The sequence below is a fragment of the Hemitrygon akajei genome, chromosome 8, assembly GCF_048418815.1.
Source record: "Hemitrygon akajei chromosome 8, sHemAka1.3, whole genome shotgun sequence".
Taxonomy (NCBI): Eukaryota; Metazoa; Chordata; class Chondrichthyes; order Myliobatiformes; family Dasyatidae; genus Hemitrygon; species Hemitrygon akajei.
The window spans coordinates 28,170,184-28,187,540 of NC_133131.1; the positions used below are offsets into that span (position 1 = coordinate 28,170,184).

At 37.1% G+C, this 17,357-nt stretch overlaps 1 protein-coding gene across 6 annotated transcripts in view; it reads left to right on the forward strand.

The window, feature by feature from the left end:
* The window catches only part of LOC140731751 (protein-tyrosine sulfotransferase 1-like), a 75,014-nt gene that overhangs the window by 12,231 nt on the left and 45,426 nt on the right, over window positions 1–17,357 (forward strand). For 4 of the 6 annotated variants that reach the window (XM_073053507.1, XM_073053508.1, XM_073053511.1 and 1 more), the window contains exon 3: window positions 9,819–10,017. In XM_073053507.1, coding sequence (XP_072909608.1) covers window positions 9,819–10,017 — 199 coding nt within the window. Of the gene's footprint in view, window positions 1–9,818; window positions 10,018–10,350; window positions 11,918–17,357 lie in introns of those variants that run through there. The other 2 variants (XM_073053505.1, XM_073053506.1) reach the window with 1 other exon arrangement.

Here is a 17,357-nt window from a genome sequence, read left to right on the forward strand (position 1 = left end):
TCAAGCAGGCTGACCATCCCGTTCAATTGGATTTTTACACAACCAACCAAAGAAGTTAACATGTGAGTTTTAATTAAAGCCTTTCATTTGTATTAGACCTTTTTGCAGCCTTTTCAGAATTTTACGAAGTTTTTTGATAACAGTATGAACACCATTTGTGATGTAGAAAATGTAGCAGGTAATTACTTCTCCAAAAAAAAAACAAACAAGTATAATCATAGTGCTTTGAAGAAGGGACAGTATTTACTGTGTTGTTCAAAGTATTGCTTTGGAAGTCCTTCCATCCTTCGGGATGACATATCATCTGTTCAGGTTCATCAAGCAGTTAGTGTGGGAAATGGTATCTTGATCTTTATTCTAAGAGGATTTGAGGATAATTATGTATGTCTTCTACTCCAATTGTATAGGTTTCTGTGAATCCATATTTGGATTATTATTGTACGATACTGATCTCCCCACCTATGGAAAAATGTATTTGTGATGAGAACCGTCAGTAAGGTTACATCAGATTGGTTCCTAAGGTAGTAAGCTTGTTCTATGAGGAGAGATAAACAGACCATCCTGTGCTCCTGAGCATAGAAAAATGATTGAGCACATCCTAGTCTTGTAATGGGGCTTTGGCCTAGATTTAAGAAAACATTACAAATAGGAGAAAATCTGCAGATGCTGGAAATCTGATTAACACACACAAAATGCTGGAGGAACTCAGCAGGCCAGGTAACATCTATGGGGGAAAAGCATAGTCGACTTTTCGGGCTGAAATGTCAACTATGCTTTTTTTCCATAGATGCTGCTATGACTTGATCTTGCAACACCGCTTTACCAAAATGCTGTTACTTGTTCAGGAGGAAGAAACGTAAATAAGTGCAGGAATAGATTTTTTTCGCTTCTAAAGTCTGCTCTGCCATTTAGTATGATTAAAACCAATTGACTCCACACTTGATTCAATTTTCTTGCCTGTTCCCCATAACCTTTAGCTTCTCTAGATTAGAGATTGTATGATCAATACTATGGCAATGGATGGGAATCGAATTGGCCATGAACTTGAGATTTTCATTATTGTTAGGTTCACGTTTAAAAATAGTTATATGGTACAAATAGGTCATTTTTAAAGAAAAATAGCATTCTATAGTCATATATGCAAAAATTAAAGTATGACCTGAAACCATGTGATGTCTATTTGTTCAACAGTATTAATTGCAGTTGTGTGATGTCATGTACAGTTCAGATAGGTCTTTCAACATAAAGAAACAAACTACAACAAATTCAGAGTGGATCACATTATTAATGCATTTATTACTTACAAGGGGAGATGTACTTCCAACCATGTTTCATCTGGAAATGTAGCTCCCATCTTCTGTTTCAACCAAAGTACTTTTATACATTTTTTTAAACAAAGAACAGTAATTAGGTTGCTCCATTCAACATTACAGTCCTGTTATCTTCAGCCTTATCTCATTCTCACATTTGATCTTTAGAAGTTTCCAACCTGCTTGCTAGTTAACAAACAAACCCTCCGCCCAAAAAAACAATTACCTGTTATCAAAGAAAATAGTTCCCATGTAGCACAAACACAGTTGTAAGTTTTCTTCCCCAACCAGCAAAGCACTAAAGAATTTCAGAGACACCAGTTCATTACATTTTACAGAAGTTATAAATTTATAAAGACCCGTGTTACAAATATGTTTACACATTCCCTCTTTTTTGTATTTTCATGATAACACCATAATCATCAAAAACACAATTGTTAAGGTATGGGTGCAATACTCAAAATTATTTTGAATATTCAAATAATGATACAGTTTCAGATCTTTAGTTAAAATCCCCTTTTCCTAGTCTGGATCAATGGGTACCCATTTTCAATTTACTCTCCTCCTTAGTCCTATACTGCACATAAACCACAAAAGAATAACAACTATTATTATATGAATGGTTATACCATAATGTAGGACGGTCACCCCTCATACTCTTCCCGGAGTGTTATAATTGTGAAACTGTTGTCCCATTTTCGTAATCTATTCGATGGCTTCTCTGATATGATCTGCAAAGTGAGTTATGTCTTTGGATTCATCTGGCATCTAAATGTAACATTCTTGTCCATTCAGACCACACATGCCTCCTTTCTTGGATAAAACACTGTCCAAAGGTTTTGCAATGCTACTATACGGACTGTCACCAATTATTCCAACAATTTAGATATTGCTTGTTGGGTTTGAGTGAGAGCATATGAAGTCTCATTTGCTAACTCTTCCAGTGCTGATGTCATGTTAATCACTTCCTGTGCTTTACTAGTTCCATAGTCAAGTGTTACCTTCCCCAGGACAACACTAAGTCCTTTTACTCTGAGGTTAGCATTGTCTTATGGAGGTATGTGCCATCTGCTAAAGCAGTCATTTCCAAATTTATATCCCCATCTTCCTCCCAGTGACATTCTGGCTGTACCAATAAAGGAAGGAAGGGGTTTATGTTTCTGAGAGCTAGCTTCGTTGTACCAGCATACTCAGAGCAGAGGGCTTGGACCTATTAAAGTAACAGTTTACCTCTTCCACTGAAGGGGCACAGGTAAGAAAAAGCATACCCACTTCCACGTGCCTGGAAATACATGCAAACCTAGCAGTTTAGGACGTTGGTCCTGTTTGCACGTTTGCCAGTCAATCACAAGAAAGTGTTGGTGGCAATTGCAACTGTCAGAGAAGAGATAAGGGCTAATCTACCCATTGTCATTAGGGTTCTCAGTGGTTTTATTTGTTTCACATCATCATTGAGAAGCATGAATTCACAACGGCTTTTCTTTTACCTTAAACGCTGTATTAGTAACCAACGATACCTGAAATGGTCCTTCAAGTCAAGGTTCCAAAGAATTCTTTCTCTTTTTAAATGTCCACACCACCGCATAATCGCCAAGCTCAATAACGTGGCACTTAACATTTGCAAATGTTTGCTTTAGTCCAGTTTCCTCACACATTTTGCTGAGTTATTGTTAAATTGTTGTATTCATCCTTTCCATGAAGCCCTTGACTGAGAATCCAAATGTTGATTTACCTGTAAGGCTTTGCATATTTTATTACTTTACCAGTGAAATGGATGCTGTTGTTGCTAGTTTCCAGGGGATCCCAAATGGCAGGATTATTTCCTTTAACAAACATTTTGCTACTGTAACTGCATCACTCTTTGTACAAGGAAATACTTTATGCCAGTGTGAGAACACATCAATAATGACTAATTCATATTTACACCCTTTACATTAAGACAATTCAATAAAGTAAGTGTAAAAAAAGGCCATCTGATGGCAGGGTATGAACCCCTGTTACTTATATCAGTTTTCCTGGATCTTGCAAGGTACATCTCGCATCTCGTACCTTGTCTATGGATTTGCTTTGGAACTTGAGATACTCCAGGGTTATGACAGATTTAGTTTATTTAATTAATCATTCCCTTCTTCCCCGCATGTGTGAACTTGTGAACACATTGGGCAATCCACAGTACCAATTTACCTAGGGCCAAAATGGGTTAATTGGAGTGAAGCCGCATACTGTCATTGCTGCTTACATTTTTTCCCAGCTTTTCCCATTTTGTTACATAAAGCTGAACAGTCAACAAGGAAAATTAAATCAACAATGGGAGTATCAGTAAGGTCCACATGAGGTTTTATTACTTATGTAACAGTTTTCACAGCAATATGGATTGTGTCTTTCCTTAGTGGGGAGAAGTGGCCATAAGAGTTGCAAAGCAAGTAATTCTAACATTTGGACTTATTAATGACTCGATTTCATACTTAGTTTGCCTAGTGGAGATGTGCTGTTATGTGGCGCAATGAGTCAGCATTTACTGAACAGCAAGGCAAGAGGCTGCATCTGTTGGAAGAAATCTGATAAACCTCTGGCTATTGGGTCTGAACACTGACATTAAAAAAATTGGCCTTTGTCTTTCTGTGTAATTCTTGAGTCAAAGTGAAATGAACAAACCATTCATGGAGAACAAAAGGTGAAACTCCTTTCTATAATCTGGGAGGCCCAAAGTTGAGAAAAATATCTTTGCTTTTATATGTTCAAATGCTTTCTCAGTTTCTGGGGTATAACGTGTTTGGTTGACTGGGAAAAAATATTTTCTGGAGAGGGCTAACCATAGCGTCATAATCTAATATCCACTGTTTGTAATACCCAGTCAACCCCAAGAAAAGATTCATTTCCCTATGAGTCATTGGCTGCTTGGCTTTAAGATTTGGATTGAAGCGATAGTTAATCTATGGCCTTATATCCTAAGATAGGATATGTCCCAGATAAGTAACTTCTGGTTGTACAATCTATAGTTTCTGCTTTGTTGCACTTATGCCCTTTCTTGGCTAGTTTATGTAAAAGGTAGAGGGATTCCTGCTCACAGATCTTTGCTTGGGGAGATTGACAGAGGTTTTCCACGCACTCTGTTGAGTAGAGACCCCAGGGAACACCTTACCACCTTGCATTTGCAAATTACACCAAAACGATTTTTCAAGGAATCTCAAACTCAAAGTCAATATGTCCAAGTTCTTGGCAACATAATATTCTATAAATGAAAGCAGTCTTATTATTAAAGCAAATTTTAGAATTGCTCTCAAAAATACTTAAATCGTTCCAAAAGTGTTAATTTCAAATTGCTAATTTAATTGCCTTCCAATTTGCAATCTACTCCAAATGCCCATTTTCCTCAGAAATCTGGAATATAGATGCAAAAATTTTTACTTCAACTCAGATTACATCTGGCCAGTATGGAATCGTTTTTTTCTAAAATTAGTTCCATGAAAAATAGAAACACAACCCCAAGAGGTAACAGGCAAGACAAGACAAAACAAAACAAAAATAGCATGTTTGTGCTATTCTTCCTTGAAGTAACTTCAAAATTTAAAATATCCACCATGGAAGGCTTTCACATTTTTTTTCAAAGGACCAAAGAAGAGAGAGGAAAAAAACTGGGTGGGTGGGGGGGGGGGGGGCACATGTTATTATATTGGTGCCATCTCTTAAAGGCACAGTTTCTTAAAACAGCATTTTTCTCTCTCTCACTCAAATGAACTCAGTTGTGGCCATATTTTACATGCAAAGCCATTCACACATTAAATCATTTCAAAAAATCTCTTGTTCCTAAGGGTTAAATCATTACCTCAATATTCTGTTACAATTCAACATCATTGAGGAAATGTGTTACTCCAAGACTCTAAAAGAACTGTTGGAAGTTATTCATCATGCACTTGTAAACATTTAACAAGTTTAATGCAGGAAATCCCCACATTAACCAAAATTCCGAAATATTCTGACTGACCCTTTTGTAACTCCAATCTCTGATTTTTATTAGGATTTAAATTGTATTAACTGTTTGCTCTACAGTTACGAGCATAAAGACCCACATTGCCACAGCTGAAACAGCAGATTTGGAGTCAGATAACAGCTTCATTGATTAGTTGAAGGCACACTCCAGTGCTGTGTTACTTCCCCTCTATAATGACGTGCATTTCCCCACACAATATCCCATGTATTTTCAGGAATGGAAAACACTTTCGCTGCCTCCAGAGTATTCTTAAAGTTTAAAATCTAACTTCCATACTTCCTTCTCCCATGCTCTAGTCATTTGCCTCAGTATGTGTAGGGTCACTGGGAGAAAACAGTTCCAAAATCTTCCTAAATCTATTGGCACGATGAGACACTAATGTTCCTATCTATCTGTTTATGGGTTCTGGCTCTAAATGATCTTGACCTAATGTTCATCCATATAACCCTGGAAACACCATCCGCAAATGCAAGGGGGTGTTCTCCTTTCCTCTGGTAACATTTATGTAACCCATCTATTTGGGCCCCCATTATTATTACCTACAACAATCAGTGTTGCATACTTTCTAATTCATCATTTATTTCCCTAGAATGTCACTGTGCTTCTGGCAAAGCGGAGTGTACGTTCAGATGCAAGCGCCTTACAATCAATTTCCTTTCCTTATTTATCACTTAGACTTGTGTATTGCTCTCTGGTAACCAATTATGTGGAACAACTCTCTAGAATAATCCTAGGGCACATGTGTCCCAATATTCTTAACAATATCCCTTTGGCTGCAGTATCCTGAATGAAGTAGTCTATGTTACATTTAGGTTTCGATATTCTGTGCAGCTCCTTCCTCTAATAGTAACTGGGTGGGGGGGAGGGAATCCTCATCATAATCATATCTGGTTACCTTATCTGCTATATCGTTCCAATCCCTATTTCCATATTCATCATCGTCCCCTCTTTCAGATCCAAAAGCACATTTTATTCCTCTCTGTGGAGCAAATTGGCTCTGCAGCTTTTGTATCTGCTTTAAACACTTTGTATGTTTTCCACTGTTACTTTTTCTTTTCACGTGCTGATTTCTCATTCAGCATTAGGGAAAGATGCACCCTGCCCCATCTTTTACTTCTACTTCTATTCATATTTACCAATATTCCAACTACTTACTACTTACCAGTTTTCACTACAGAGTCCTGTAGGGTTTAATAAATTTAATTATTTAGTTCCGGTGCCTGGTATCCCTGACACCCTTTCATTATTAGATAGTTTGCTTATTTCCTTTCTCATATTAACTTAGAAAAAATTCATGCATCCCCAATACTAGGTCACCCTGTGTAAGTGTTCCTGACACTCAAAAAAAATCCAATATTTGTACATGTGTCCCAGGTGCTAGGTTGAGCTGTGTAAATGTCCCAGACACTAACAACTATCCAATATATTAATGCACATCTTTCATGCATCCCAAACGCTAGGTTGACCTCTTAGTTAAAGTTCCTGTCGTCATGACGAATGCGTCGGAATCATGACGAGAGAAACTCAATACCATAGCATTGATCGGAGTGTATAGGGCAAAAGCGAGTCAAAACCAAAAGTCTAACTGCCAAGGGTAGAAAATTTACTTTTCATTTGGGGGCCACTACTCCTGAGGAGTTCTCCGTGGCAGTTCTGTTCTCAGAATTTTCAGTGTTGTCACTGCACCTAGATAAGTTATCTTGGTGAAACCTCCAAATTCTGTCGTGTACCGTTCAGCTAGGTCTTCCAATATTTTTAAAAAACAAACTACTACAAATTCAGAGTGGAACATATTTACTATTTACTTGCAAGAGGAGATGTACTTCCAGCCAAGTTTCATCTGGAAATATAGCTCTCATCTTCTGTTTCTGTTTTTATACATTTTTAAAACAAAGAGCGGTGATTAGGTTGCTCCATTCCGTAACATTATATTCCTCTGATGTTTTCATCCTTATCTCATTCTCATATTGATCTTTGGTTGTTTCCAACCTGTTTCTCCTGTCATCAAACAACCCCTCTGGCCATAAAGCATTTGCCTGTCATCAAAGAAAATAGTTTGTTCCCATATAACACAGATGTAAGTTTTCTCATCCAAACCAGAAAAGCACATTAGGATTTCATAGACCTCGTTACAAATTCATAAAGACTTCAGGGTTATAGATATTTCCACAGTGACCATATCAACATAATGGGCAAAAGCAGATTCTGCTACCAAAATCTGGGAAAGAACAAGGAGGGATGAGACTATAAAATAAACTGTATCTGGAATATCGGTTTTTACTTTACAATGGTGTGTTAGGAGAAACAGTACCAGTAATGAAGTTGAGGAGAGATTATAGTTCAATGGTTCCATTTAATGTCGGAGAAATGTATACAATGTACATCCTGAAAATCTTGTTCAAAGGTACGATTTCTCAGACCCACGAAAATAGATATGCCGCAAAGATTGAGTGACAGTAAAAACAGTAGAACCTCAAAGTCCCTCTACTAACCCCACCCATACACAAGCAGCAGCAAAGCAATGACCCTCCCCCTCCCCACTTCAGCAAAGAAAGCATCAGCACCCTCCAGCCACCAAGCAAGCAGTAGCAAAGTCCCTGAGAGACCATGATCTGCAGTACAACAAAAAACAATCATTCACCAACAATTCAACATACCATAGGCTCTCTCTGCCCCCCTCCCCCCCATAAAGGGACAGAGAGGTGCCCCTTTCCACAGAGAGGGAAGATGTAACAAAACTGTTTTGTGATGATAAAGTCTATCTGTCGAGTTGCTTTTTTCTGAATTTTCTGACTCTAGAATCAACAACAAAGTCTTCCCCCACCAACGAGAGAGAGAAGGCAAGTGAATGTATGATTCACTGAGTACTGAGCCCCAACAGCCGTTACACGTTTCTCGGCATTCTGTTCTCCTCCCCAACGCTTCACTCAGCAGCACTGGCTTAGAAGCAGCTTGTCCTCAGGGCCATGGAGGCTCAGCACCCCAAAGGCAAGCTGACCTTCTAGGCTGCGTCCTTGGGATTTTGAAAAGCAGCCGGTCGTGAGCCCCGGGAGTGGGTCCCACCACTACAAAGAATTGAAGTCTGAGTGTAACTCCAGGTCAGGGTCCAGCAGAACTGCACCACACTGAAGAGGGGGAAAAAAAGACGTCAAAAGTAGAAATTAAGCTGTTTCTGCAGATGAGCTTGAAGGGGTTGCTATTAGCCATTGTACCTCCACTCCAAGTAGTCCTTATAAGGTCTATGAAAGGCACCAGGAACCAAACTAGCGAATGCTGGACCAGGAGGTGATATTAGAAATACTATTGTAATAGTTGTGCAAGTTTGTTGCATGCTCATTATGCTTTTCCTCCTGTTTTCCATTATGATGATTAAACCATTTTTAAAGATACTTTAATGTATTTTATTGTAAAATCAACCCGCTCTGTCCAAAACAAATGTAGTTTGTGAACCAAGAGGAGGAAGTAACTTGAGGTAGAGCAGAATGCAGGCAACTGTGCCACCAAGTGGCCAGAGCTCTTATTATGATGTAACACACACAAAATACTGGAGAAATTCAGCAGGTCAGGCAGCATCAATGGAAAAGAGTAAACAGTCGACATTTTGGGCTAAAATGCCAACTTGCTACTTTTTTCCATTGATGCTGCCGGACTTGCTGAGTTCCTCCAGAATTTTGTGTGTTGTATTGGATTTCCAGCATCTGCAGATTTTCAAAAGTTTCTGATTAAGACGTGACTTGTTTTTAAATTTGACCCACGACTGTTATCACATGTTGCATATGCAGAAGTTAAATACTTGTAAACTTGTTTACATTAAGTAAGTGTTAAGCTTGTTAGCCAACGTTTGCAAAATGTTGCTGTTGGCCATTTCAGTAACTTTGTGATTACAGTTTGATATGTAATATAAAGATGAAATTCCACTAGACTCTGTTAAAGTCAACTAGTCAACTAAATTTGAACTTGTTCTAATGAAAATCAGTTACAGTGATCATAGATTTTCTGCAAATTAGTTGTGCAAGTGGTAGCAAAACATGAGATTGTGATTTTCATTTTCTATAATGAATGTTATCATTTCCCAACATGGTGATTGCTCTCAAAGAAAGTAATTGAAAAATGTAATGTAACTTATGGAATTTATATAAACTTTGCCATATTAGTTTTTCTAATTTTGAAGGAGGATAGAGAAGTACAATCTATCACCAAATCTTTCTTAATGAATGAGAGCATTTAATTTGCTAGCATCATATATTTCTGTCAAGGTTTTGTTAAATAGCAAATAGATTTTAAAGATTATTACATACATATAATAAATAAGGCTTTGTTTTTCAATTGTGTATAAACTTTTGAAGAGGACCAGGATCTTGCTGAGTTCCACCTGCATACTGTGTGTGTGTGTTGCTGAAAATTTAATGCTGCTGTTTCATGATATCAATAAAAGGAGAAAATTTGGAATGTGTGATATATACTTGCAAGCATCTTTGATATAAAGACTAACCTTTACATTGTTTTTGATATTACAGAGTTGAACGATCTACAGATCAAGTCATCAAACCAGTCAATATTGAAGCCTTAACAAAATGGGTGGGAAAAATTCCACACGAAGTAGTTCGTGAAATGCCAGTGATTGCCCCTATGTTAGCAAAGCTTGGATATGATCCATATGCAAATCCACCAAATTATGGAAAACCAGATCCAGCAGTTATTGAAAACACTAAAAGGGTAGGTGTAAGAGTTTAAATATCTGGAACATCCTTTTAAATTGACTGAGATTGTTCCTGTAGTAAGTAGTTGAAGGAAATTTTTAGTAATTTCCTGGCCTGTGGAGTCTGACTTCTGTCATTTCTATTTGTTTCTGTTGTATCCTCAGTATTCTTGTAATTTGGCATTTTCTGAATTATTTAATGAAAAGTTGGCTTAAGGGAGTAGATGCAATGTCTTAATTTTGTTTAAATGTACTGTAAAACCAAAGAATTGCAGGCAAATCATTTTATTCCTTGTACAAAAAAACCAACAGACTCCATTTTGATTTGAATTAATTATTTTTTTTTAAAGGCAAGTATCAAGGCAGACCCAATTGTGGAAGGTACAGATTCTAGTCTATTTTTATGTGTAGAAAATTGTTACAATTTGTGCCATACGAATTGTTATTAACTAATATCGAGTTTGCTCTTCTGTAGCACAATTTCCAAATGTGTAGTTGAGATTGGTACACAGTGAAGCTCAAGTTCCTGAATCATGTTAAAATTCAGAATTATAACAACTCTTACTTCAAAACTACATTTGTAATTCATCACATTCTCAAGTGATATACATGTTCTAAAATTGCATCTATCATTTTTGTATTCCTCAGAGAAACCTTATTTGTATATATTTTTTTCAATGCTTGACACTGAAAAGCAAATCTTACAATTAGAGGAGTGGTTTGTAAAACTAAGTATTGCATTCAACTTGATAAATTTTGATTTCAAATCTTGATTATAATTAAGAGGAATAATTAAATTAAGTTTTTATGTATGTTATAAACTTATGATTTTTGCTTAAAAATTGAGGATTGCTTTGCTTATTGGAAAGCTGGGATTTCCTGCACTTTTAATCCTATCCCTGTCTGCAAGGAAGAGTTTTTTTTTCTCCTTTTTAACTCTGCACTTTTTTAAAAAATCTACAAATTTGCTGCAGATTTTAAATTTGGAATGTTAAATGATGATACTATTCAGAAGTTATATTGCACATTATGCTTTAAGCAACTTTGCTATTGTTTCTAATAGTACTGAATTGTTCCCTAAAGTTGAATCTGTTTTGCTGTGTGGTCTATGCATTTAAGAATATTATACTTTTCCAGCTAATTACCAAGTAGAAAAATCAGAACTTCTCCTCAAAATGATCTACACTGCATTGTTTTAGTTTCCTCTAAATATGAAGCAAACTTCAATTTATTGAAATTGGATTAATTTTATGCACCAGAGAAAATGCGGCATTATGCTAGAACCCTTTTCAGTGCAATGCAATAATATCTTGGATGATGTGTATCATTTAAAAGATTACTGCCTGTGGTAATTTTATCCACTCATTTGTTTCATTGCCTAATTTAGTCTTGAATATTTCCATGTAATTTACCACTAATATTAGACGTGAATGCTGAATTTAAAAGTTGTGTAAATCTATTCTAACGTGTTTGATAGCAACTTTCTTTGAAGTTTATTTTAAATTGCAACAAAAACAAATTTATGTCGCTCCATGACTTTCATGTATAAATGAATTAATCATTGAGCATTTTCAAGGAAGTTGCTTACCCAGGACCAATTAAAGACTATTTAGCATTGAAACTTTCTATACAAATGGTGGTTATAGGTGCTAGGTACTTGCCTCAGTAATGCAGTAAGGAAAATGTTTGAGGATTGTTCATGTTTATTGTTGCCTCCAGTGTTAATACATAGTTTTATTGGCCATTGAAATGTATATACAGCTCTTTCATGTATTGATGTAAAGTCTGACAAAGATTGCTACATAATTCAAAAACTATAAATCATAATAATGTTAGTTCATTGTTTGAAAACAAACTGTAAAATGATTTTGTATTGTGATATTTTTAAAAAAAAATAAAGCTACTGAAAATGCTGAAGACTTGTTATTATCTTTTGAGCCATTTTCAGCCAAATGAATATAATTATTTTTATAACCGGTCAAATTTAGCAGCCAAAGAGAATTTAGGTGAAGCTTAGTGCTCTTCCATCCTAATGTTCCAAAATTTGTGGAAGAACTGCAAGACTTCAACTTGAAACTCTAGCATGTTTGTATTCTTTATGCCTCATTTTTGTATTTATCAAATATGAATGCACAGGATAGAAGGTGATTTAGATTAACAACTGGAAGGCGAGTGAATCGAGAAGTGAAACACTTTACGAATGTCACTGTGACAAATGTTGGTTCTCGGATACTTGGATGCATCTTTTGACATGGAGATGGTTTGTTTCTTTATAAAGCTGTGGGATACTGTTTGGATTTGAAAATGCATTTGTAAATGTAAGCTGCTGATGATGTTCAAACTTTGCTGTCTACTGAAGGCGGAATGAACTTTTGTTCTTTATTTTCTTGGATTCTCAAATTGGGGATAGTGATGGTGAGGACCTGGTTTTTATTTCACCTGGTAAAATGAAATTAGCGCAATGCAAATGCATACAGAAAGCACTGAGGAACTGCTTCAGAATTGAAGGTGCCATTGTTCAGAGAATAAACTGACTTTGGGTTCATGTTAAAGATCATGTGACAGTTTTTTTAAAATTAGGGGGAGTTATCCCTGTTGTCCTGTCCAATACTTATTCTTCCACTTCCATCGCCAAAATACTAGATTATCCCTGATTTTGCAGTCGTAACAAGGGTAAAAACTACTGGTGTCTGTGTAACTGATAGCATTCAATGCTTAGTTGAACGTGAAACTCAAGAAGTTTCTGTCAGTCGAAGAGTGAAGCTTCCTGTGTGTTATTTTCTGCTTTATCCACTGAGAAATTAAGCTGCAATTACTTGTGTTAATATAGGTTTGGACTTTATTTTATAAGCTAGCTCTACTGTGAAATGCAATCAAAAGCTAATAATTTTATACCTGCAATCTGAAGTTTTAATTAGCAAATTATCTGGTCCAAAATTAAAATGTGTATTGTAATTTCTTGGCGTAAATGTTTTAAATCTTTATTTGATATCTAGTCTTGTTTAATTTGTGTGTTTGCTCATTTTAGGACTAAGATGTTTAAAAGTTAATTAAAATTGCTTAATGCTTCACTGTGAGGAATCCCCTTTAATGTAACTGGCTGCTTGGCCAGCCTGATACTATCACAACTGTTTGATGCCAGATTTGGCACACTGTCAGTAAAGTACTTAACCACAGTGGTTTGCAAAGTTATTAGAAACATTTTGCCAGATAAATCGGAAGTTGTGTTACTTCACCACTGGCATAACTCCTGACCAATGTCTTGTATGATTGTGAAAAGGTAATGTGCTCTTTAAAGAATGGCTAATGTATTTCCCGTATTGCTGCAGTGATTATACCTAATACTTGAGAAGTATTACAGAGTGCTATATATTAATGTTGGACATCTTTCTGATTGCTTGTTTGCAAAGGCATCTGCTTTATTAATAAATAATAGTGATAAAATGCCCCTTGTTCTCCAAAAGCTGAATTACAGCCCAGAATTCCAGTGAGGATCAGAAAACAATATTGTGGTGTATAATTATGAAAGTAATCTTTCACACTTGATGGCCAATTGCTTGTCCAATTTCCTCCTCCCGTCATGGTGTCACTTTATGGTTTTTCCACCTACTATCTCTTCCAGTGGCAGACATCTTACTACGACCAGTTGTGAACAGCCTATTTTGTTGACTTGAAGCTTCTCAGCAATAAGTTTCCAGCTCGTCCAGCACTTGAAGCTGCTGTGTTTTAGTGATTTTTCTTTATAAATTGTTTGACATGCAGAGCTTCTTTAAAACTATTAAAATTAGGATGTAATTAAATTTAATTGCTATAAATAGTTAACCACAAACACTTGCAAATAAAATTAAAAACAAAAGACATAAAAGGCATATTTTGAGTTAAAGGAATGAGACTGCTTTTGTTCATACCCAAGTAAGTAGCATTCAGAAACTCCTCCAGCCGAAGTGAAAGGCAATGTAAACAAAATGGAACTGCATATAGAGTCGGGGCAGAACGTCAGTGAGTGTTGGACTCTGCTTTCCACAGCCCATAAGTCCTCGACTTCCACTTTAAAAGGTAAATGCTGTCTTCTCATAACATTTCTCAAAATCCTCATTATATTTAAGTTGGAACAAAGTGCACGTTGCATGATTTTTATTGAGTTGAAACAAAAACCATGGAATGTGCAATTTGCACTCAATAAATTGAGAAATTGATTTTGTGAGCAGTGTACGCCTAAGGTTAATTTATAAAGGTGTATTATACTTTGTGACTTTTTTAATGTGATTCCCACGTTATCTCATTACAGAAAATGCTGGCCAGAATTTCTCATAACACAAACTGTGCTTATTCTCTTCCCAAAAATCAAATAACCAAAAAAAAACTATCTACTAAAGTAAACGAGTTATAAATTTTATGGGAATAGCAGTTTTGAAACTGAAGATTAATCCCTTTATTTTGAGACTTGCTAAGAAATGTTTTAGCAGTTATCTGTAAGGCTGACTAAATACTGGACACATTTTAAGATTTTCCATCAGCCAGGTTTGAATATTGTGTGCGGTTTTCAGCACAGTTTCTTCAGAATGTTAGAGATTTTGATGGCTGGCTTTCATCATTCTCCCTTCTGTAAATTTGAAGTCATACAAAACTTTGCTTCCTAAGATCACATTTGACATTCAACCATACACATGTATACTGCCACATGAGACAACATTCCTCTGGACCAAGGTGCACAATACAGTACATATAACTCTCACACATAACACAAAGTAATATTACTGCAAATGAATAAATAGATGATAAGGTACATATATGATACAAGTTTAAAAAGTAAACAGTATACCGCTACTGGCACTTAATGTGTGATGAGACCTGAGGGTGGCAGGGAGTTCAGTAGTCTTACGGCCTGGGGAAAGAAGCTCTTTCCCATCGTGACAGTTATTGGCCTAATGCTATGGTATTTCCTGCCTGATGGTCAGGTGTCAAAAAGATTGATGGACAGATGGGAGGGATCACTGACAATGCTTAAGGGCCCTGCATAAACAGTGCTCCTGATAAATATCTCTAATGAGTGGAAGACAGACTCTGATGATCCTCTCAGCAATCCTCACAAATCTATGTAGGTACTTGTGGTCGGATGCGTTACAATTCCCACACCAGACAGTGATGTAGCTGGGCAAGATGCTCACTAGTCAGTGAGGCCCTCCATGCTTAACCATGCCTGTTGTGTCCTAACTGTTAATACAAGCCAGGGCAGTATGATACAGAGAACAAGCTGTTGCTCATGTAGCAGGCTTCCCCACTTTACACAGCTGATGACCTATAGAGTTGGCACCAGTGGAGTCATAACTGCCTTAGGGACTCTAGCTCAGGATTTTTCCTAGACATTTACATCTGAAGCCTTCTCCATGAGTGGGTATAGCTGTAAGGCAACAGAGATCTGAGATCAGAGTTTTCCTTCTCCTACATGAGCTACCATCCATGGCTGATGAGCCCCATCTGACTGAAGTGACAGGTTTTCAGGTGCTAGTAACCTGCCTTTGCCCCTTCTCTTGTCAGAAATGGTTCTACCAGGCTTAGTAGCTAAGCCACATGTGAAGGTCAGGAGTTGATTCTCAGAGGCTATTTGAGATGCACACTATTGGGTGCATTTAATAGGTAGTGGGAGCATATCCCCAGTACCACCCCTGCTATAATAACCTTAACCACTCTTGACGGTGCTCCTTTAACAATCGATTAAAATGGTGATGGTGGGGGGTGGGTGGAGAGCATCACTTACCTTGATCTCCTCAGGAAATGGAGATGCTGCTGTGCTTTATTGACCAAAGAAGTCCTGTTGATGGACCATGTGAGATAATCTATTTTGTGCATTTCCAGCAACTTGGTGCTTCTAAGTGCAATGAGGTATGGTCAGCCTGTACCATCTTAAAATCCACAATAATCTCTTCGGTCTTGTCCATGTTGAGACTCAAGTTGTTCTGCTTGCACCATTCTACCAACCACTCTACCCCCTCTCTATATGCCATTTTGTTGTTACTGATGAGGTCAGTCGCTATTGTGTCATCAGCAAACTTACTGATTCAGTTTCAGTTCAATCTAGTAATGCAATCATTCATCAGTAGTGTGAGCAGCAGTTGGTTGAGCATGCGACCCTGGGGAGCGCTGATGATCATCTTGATGAAGTTAGAAATATTCCTGCCAACATGGACTGACTGTGGCCTTTTCATCAGAAATCCAGGATCCAGTTACGGAGAAATGTTGAGACCCAACAAAGACAGTTTACTCACTGGCTTCTGAGGTACCATGGTCTTATTCCATCCTATCTATGAAATAACCCTAAAACGTCAACTCTACTCCAAATTTGTTGAAAGGAATAGCAAGTAGCTAGCTTAAATTTCTTATGCATCCACTTCACTGATAAAAATGTGTGTGCGATGTGATGGGGATAATTAATTACATACAAAGTAGTCTGGAAAAGCTCATAGTTCTATGCTATATTATTTCTTTGACAATGACAATTATTGAATTACAATCCACTGTTCTGAGCAATTTTTCATTTAGCCCACCAAAAGGTTGTCCTGAGCAAAGATAATAAGCCAGTTATCTGTCCTATTACTTAAAAGGACACACAGCGCATTTTGCAGAAAGCATGTCCATCAGGATTAGAGTGTGGACCAGAAGACTTGGCTGTTAACTGTGCACACATTTGATTTCCCCTGCCTTGGCTGAGAGCAGTTATCAGAGCCGTAATCTTTGGGCACATCCGGTCCATAAGAAGTAAGGCAATGCCAATCTGTTCATTTATTACCCTGTTCATCGACTTCAATATGTCAACAAAGTGATGTATGATCAAATGTGTTATCTGTAATGTTATTGAAGTGATTTGAATCACTGCTAACCTACCAGAAAACAATGTTACCCAAACTAGCAATTGCATGAGAATTTTGTTCAATATATGCTTATCACCCCTTGCCAGAAGTAGCTGCTGGAACATTTGATGCCATTCAAGGTTAATGAAAACTATTAGCAAAAAAACATATGCCATAATGCTTGCTACCAAGCAGGTAATAATCCAGAGGTTTTCTAATACCGGTAGATTTGTACTTAAATTGAAAGAACGGCCCCAGAAACAAGCCATGCAATTAACTGTAGTTACCCAAAATGTCGCACATTGCCATCCCTAAATATATTATTCCTCATTAGTAGGGTGTATCCAATGAGTTGTTCACTTTCATGTCGCAATCACAGGTCAGATCAAAGCAGGAACAGGGAAGATTTTAACTATACAATTCTCCAATAATGTTCTGGAAGTTTTTTTTTAAAAAGGCAAAGCGTTGAATGAATGATCCAGCTAGAAATGCACTTGGGGACCTCTTTT